The 5,103-nt window shown below is 28.2% G+C and overlaps 1 protein-coding gene across 1 annotated transcript; it reads left to right on the forward strand.

Annotated features, from left to right (window-relative positions):
• Positions 1–276: 276 nt before the first annotated feature.
• Positions 277–3,228, forward strand: LOC147806083 (uncharacterized). The gene is made up of 2 exons (XM_087149426.1): positions 277–405; positions 2,843–3,228. Exons 1-2 carry the CDS (start codon positions 403–405, stop codon positions 3,140–3,142), a joined length of 303 nt encoding a protein of 100 aa, XP_087005552.1. The 5' UTR covers positions 277–402; the 3' UTR covers positions 3,143–3,228.
• Positions 3,229–5,103: the final 1,875 nt, after the last annotated feature.

Consider the following 5,103-nt stretch of genomic DNA (forward strand, 5'->3'; position numbering starts at 1 on the left):
TTAAGTCATATTGTTAAAAAAAATATCGCTTGTCTTGTAATTAATTGTCAGAGCATTTTTTTAAATAAAATGTTTGCATGCTTGAATGAATTTTACTCTTGAAAAAAAAAATTCAAAAAATAAACATATTGTGTTCGACTGTTATCTAATCATTGATTGCAAATATCGAAAAGTCTGTTTCATCCATGATGCGTGAACTAAGAAGAATTAAAAAAAAGCTTTTTTTAAAAAAAATTTATTTTAGCAATACTTTTTTTAGAATTACGAATTACTCTTTGGCATCTTTGTCTCTATAAAAGCTCAAGGCACTATTATCGAGATCTTATATTGACTTGCAAAGAGTTTGTGGAATTGTTCTAGAGCTTACTACTTTCGCTTCAAGGGCAACCAAATAATTTTAATATGGTAAGTTTTGGTTTAAACGGTTCTTTCTTTTCTTAACTAGATATTTTTCACACAATAATTTTCTTCGTTAATTTTTTAAATGTAAGAAATTCTATAATTAGAATTTTAATTCGAATATTATGTAATTAGTGTAATTTCTTCTATTTATTAATAAAACAATAAAATTATTTAAAGACGAAATAATAATTTTTAAATTGTACAGCAGTTATCGTTTTATAATAATTTTAAATTTTTAATTCTACCCTCTGTTTTGTGTTGTAGAAATGTGTCACTAAATGTGTTTTTTCTTATTAAATTTCGATACGATTTGCACTAAGTTTAAGAAGTGACTTTTAAGTTAAAGAAAAAAAAATTACTCAGGAATTTTCTATGTTAGTTTCATTAAAGGCGAAAAAAATACATATATTTAGTACATCTATCTAGTATACTAAGACAGCAATTTAGTAGAGTTTGTAATTCGTTTTTATATATTAATGAAACAATAAATTATTTAGTTCGGAACATTAATTTTTGTTTTATTCCGTGGAAAAGTGCCACTAAATGAAGAATAACTTAAGCTTTATTTAGTAAATTTTGAGGCAATCTGCACCTAATTCAAGTTGTGACTTCTAAATTAGAGAAAAAAGAATAATCATGTCATGCTTCGTTACGACATTCTATTATACACACATTTTTGAAATACTTTTCGAAAATGAATGTTGTAAAGTATACACATTAAGGTAAAAACAAAGACGCTATCGAATTAACGAAGAATGAATCACTACTGACTGTCACTGGAAAATTGAAAACGTGTTTTTTGGGATAATAATAGATGATTTGAAAAGTGGTTAGTACAAGCAACTCTAATTTGCATCTGGCAATTAAACTGCACCGAGAAAACAAATATGATCGAAACCATCAGAATATGATAAAATTTACCGTATTTCTGGTATTAAAGGGAACACCAAAAGCTCAATAATTTTTACTAAAATGCTTTACTAATGATATTTTTTTGGAAAAAATGAACAATAAAATACGGTTTTACAGCGTGTGATACAATCTGGTAAATATGGTAAAATTAGTTATTTTTATCATGATACCTTAGATCATGGCATGAAATCCTATTATTAGGTTAAAATTACATTTCAGTGTTGTATTTTTTACTAAATGTGTGGTAATAAGAATTATAATTTTGAAAACTAGAGTTTCCTGTAAGCCGTTACCACATGAACGGTAAAAATTACCAAATGAATGATTTAAATGCAGCATAGCTTGTTTTTTATTGCAAAAATTATGATTTGTTTCTATCAGAAATCTCATTACCATGCAATGCGGTAGTTTTACCAAAATTATTTTCACCGTGATGTTTTGATGTTTGTTTTACCCTGTGACGAGTGATTGGAAGATTCCGATAGTATTTTTGTTTCCTTCTTGCTTAATTATTTTTTCCGACTCCAAATATATATATTCTTTATAATCCATTTTTGACAAGGATTCGAAAAAAAACTTAAAATAACGCTTTCTTAAGGCTTTGTTGAATTAATAAAACTTCGTGCCTACTTTACATAAAGCATTTCTATGTAGAATTTTACATAATTATTACATAAAGCATTTCTTCTCAGAAGTATTTTATTTAATAATTATGCTGAGAAGTGCCTACTGCCAAATTGTTTTAGGTCGGTGTAGTGGCGCAATAACCTGCAAAGTACGTACGCACTTATAGATTCCAGTTATAAAAAATAAAAGAACTCTCTCCCGCATTTTTTATTAGAACAAAAGCCAAGTCAAACATTAAATAAATCTAAGTTTCACACTTGGTGTGTAGAAAACTTGTCTTATATCAGAAAATGAAAAATCGTATCTAAAGGAAAAGACAATAAAAATAGCTAAGTATAGTGCACAGAAAAATATTCTGAATAACTTATGTTATCCTTTCGGATTTTCACAAACTAAGATGTAATAAGATTAGTTCAATGTGGTGACTTCAAATATGCCTATGATATTTAATAGATGCAAACGATATTTTAAGTTAAAAATTGAAAATGCAATATAAAAAAGTTATCACCCTAAATAGCTTTTGCTCTAATGATCGAATTTTTTGAGCTAAGTGGTTTAGAAAGTACGAAAATATGATGGGGTGTAAAATTTTTTGCAAATAATTATGAAATTCACTTGTACAATTTTGAACTATGAATTGTGAATTTTGAATTTACGAATTATTTATTATAATTGTTTATGAATCATATATTATAATTATTAATGAATTTTATTATTTTAATGATCGAAAAATGTTTAAATTGTATTAATTTTTACACCATTTAAAACTATAAAACAAATGAGGAAATACAGAATATGAATGATTCGATCGAATAGTAATAAACTTGATAAATGGAATTTTTAAAAAACGGCTTTTTTGAACTGTTTGCTTCATTGTTTATATTATTCCTAACTTTTACAGAGGCTATCAATTGTTATTTTCCTTGTTGTATGCATTCTGCTCGTGGTTACATACGCCGATGGAGAACCTGCAACCGAAGTAGAGGCTCGGCATCATCATCATCATGGTCATCATCATCACCACGGGCACCATCATCATCATGGTCACCACCATCACCATGGCCATCATCACCATCACCATCATGGTCACCATCATCATCATGGGCATCATCATCATCACGGACACCATCATCATCACGGACACCATCATCATCATGGTCACCATCACCATGGGCATCATCACCATGGGCATCATCATTAAAAAAAAATCAAAATCAAAAAAATTTTTAAAAGTGATTTTACATGTTTTAATGCATAATGTTCTTTTATAAAAATTTAAAAATTATGCAAGAAATTATGAGGAAAATATTGCTTAAAATTTACATTATCCATCTGTACAATTTTGAGAATATGCAGTTAGTATTAGAATTAAAATCTAAATAAGCTTTTGCTTTTTAAGTGATTAACTGGCTATTTATATTGATAAGTAGTGATAATTTTACTTATCACAGGTTAGTACTCTTCTTAATTTTTTTTGTCTTTTTGATATGCTTTACGTTTGCCTTTTAACTCAATCCTTTCAATCCTTGTTAGGACAGGTATTTCAACTCCTTTCAAAAAGAAGTTGAAATACCTGTAGCGGGTTAGAATATACCCTAAATATAAAAAGAAAACCTAATCCTAACAAAAACCAACTCATTATCCGAAGTTCCAAAAATTGTCTCGTACTTTTATCTCGTTATTGATTTCATTATCTGTTTTTAAACTCATGCTTGTGCTAGCTTATTTAAGAACTCTATATCAATTAAATATTTACCGCATTTTTTTTCTAATTTTTAAATAATGTTTAGAATTATTTCAGAAAACTTAAATGCTTAAAGAAAAATGCTAAAATTATTAAAATCATTATTGATTTATGTCTCTTATTAGCTATTTAACGGTGATTAAAAACTTATAGTAATTTTTTTAATAATATTAAAACGATAAAAAATGAAAGTCATTCTGTAGTTTAAACAAAGAGCATTTAACAAACAAGTGGAATATTCTATAGAATATTTGATATCCCTTGCCATAAAATACGCTTGATATTTAGTTTGTATTATCTCACCTCTAACAATATCCATACTGTTAAAAAAATCCCATGATAGTGTTTCTTAACTGGCACACCTTTTCCTTTATTACAAATCTACACTCATTCTAGACGTTGCTTCTTTTTTTTTTACAAATGCTCCCATCACCTTAAAAAGTAGTGTTTAAATTGTGATCGTTAAAAACCATGGTTGCAGGAATGAATGGCATTGAAATTGAAGATATTATTTCTCTTTCCCTGTTAAGCAAACTTCTTTCCGATTCAATGATTTTATGAACAAATTAAGGTTTTAGTAATGGGCTATCTCTTCTTTTTAAAGTCATTGAATTAGGAAGATTATCTTGGTGGAGAAGATATGTTGATCATACGTTTATTTAGTAAACAGTGATACAAATCTGTAAGAGTTATTTTCTGCAGTTAACTCAATTGACCTCAACATTTAACTCATTGAAGACCTGGAAATTAATTTTTCTCTACCCTTTTTACACGTTCTAGTAACTAATCCTCATCACTTTTCTACCTCTGTTATATTTTGTTGTTTCTTTATCCTCAACATCACCCGAATTATTAGAAAATTTCATACTTTGGTTTTCTGCTCACCTAATCTTTGTTTTGACTTCCTTAAATTTTGAATTCGACTTCTATTTACTTGCTACTAACCATGGATTTAATCTTTCTATTGATTCAGCTTTTGCTAATTACGGTATACTTTTTAGTATACCATTTTTATCCTCTATTAAATACACAATTGCTTATATCCTGCCAAGTTTTTTCATTAAATATATTTTCAGGTCAATCGACAAAGTTAAATTTAAGTCCCCTTGAACATCGATAAGTATTATAAATAGTTGGAGCATTTATCACATATCTTGCAAATAATACCTTAGCTGCATTTGGCAAATCAGACAGGCTTTGAAATTTCAATTAAATGAACCTGACAGATGTGTTCATCATCAAGAGTTCGAAACATCTATGAACGTTCATAAGAATCAATCATTGCTGCACATAATTAGAACCTTGAGCATAAATTTAATTTTGATAATGCCAAAATTCTTTCCACTCGTGCCACATACACTCATCTTGATTCTCTGGAATTCTGTTTCATTCATATGAGTGCCAATCCCTTCGTTAGA

Source organism: Parasteatoda tepidariorum, chromosome 8 (genome assembly GCF_982258835.1).
Source record: "Parasteatoda tepidariorum strain Cologne lab strain chromosome 8, Ptep-v5.0, whole genome shotgun sequence".
NCBI lineage: Eukaryota > Metazoa > Arthropoda > Arachnida > Araneae > Theridiidae > Parasteatoda > Parasteatoda tepidariorum.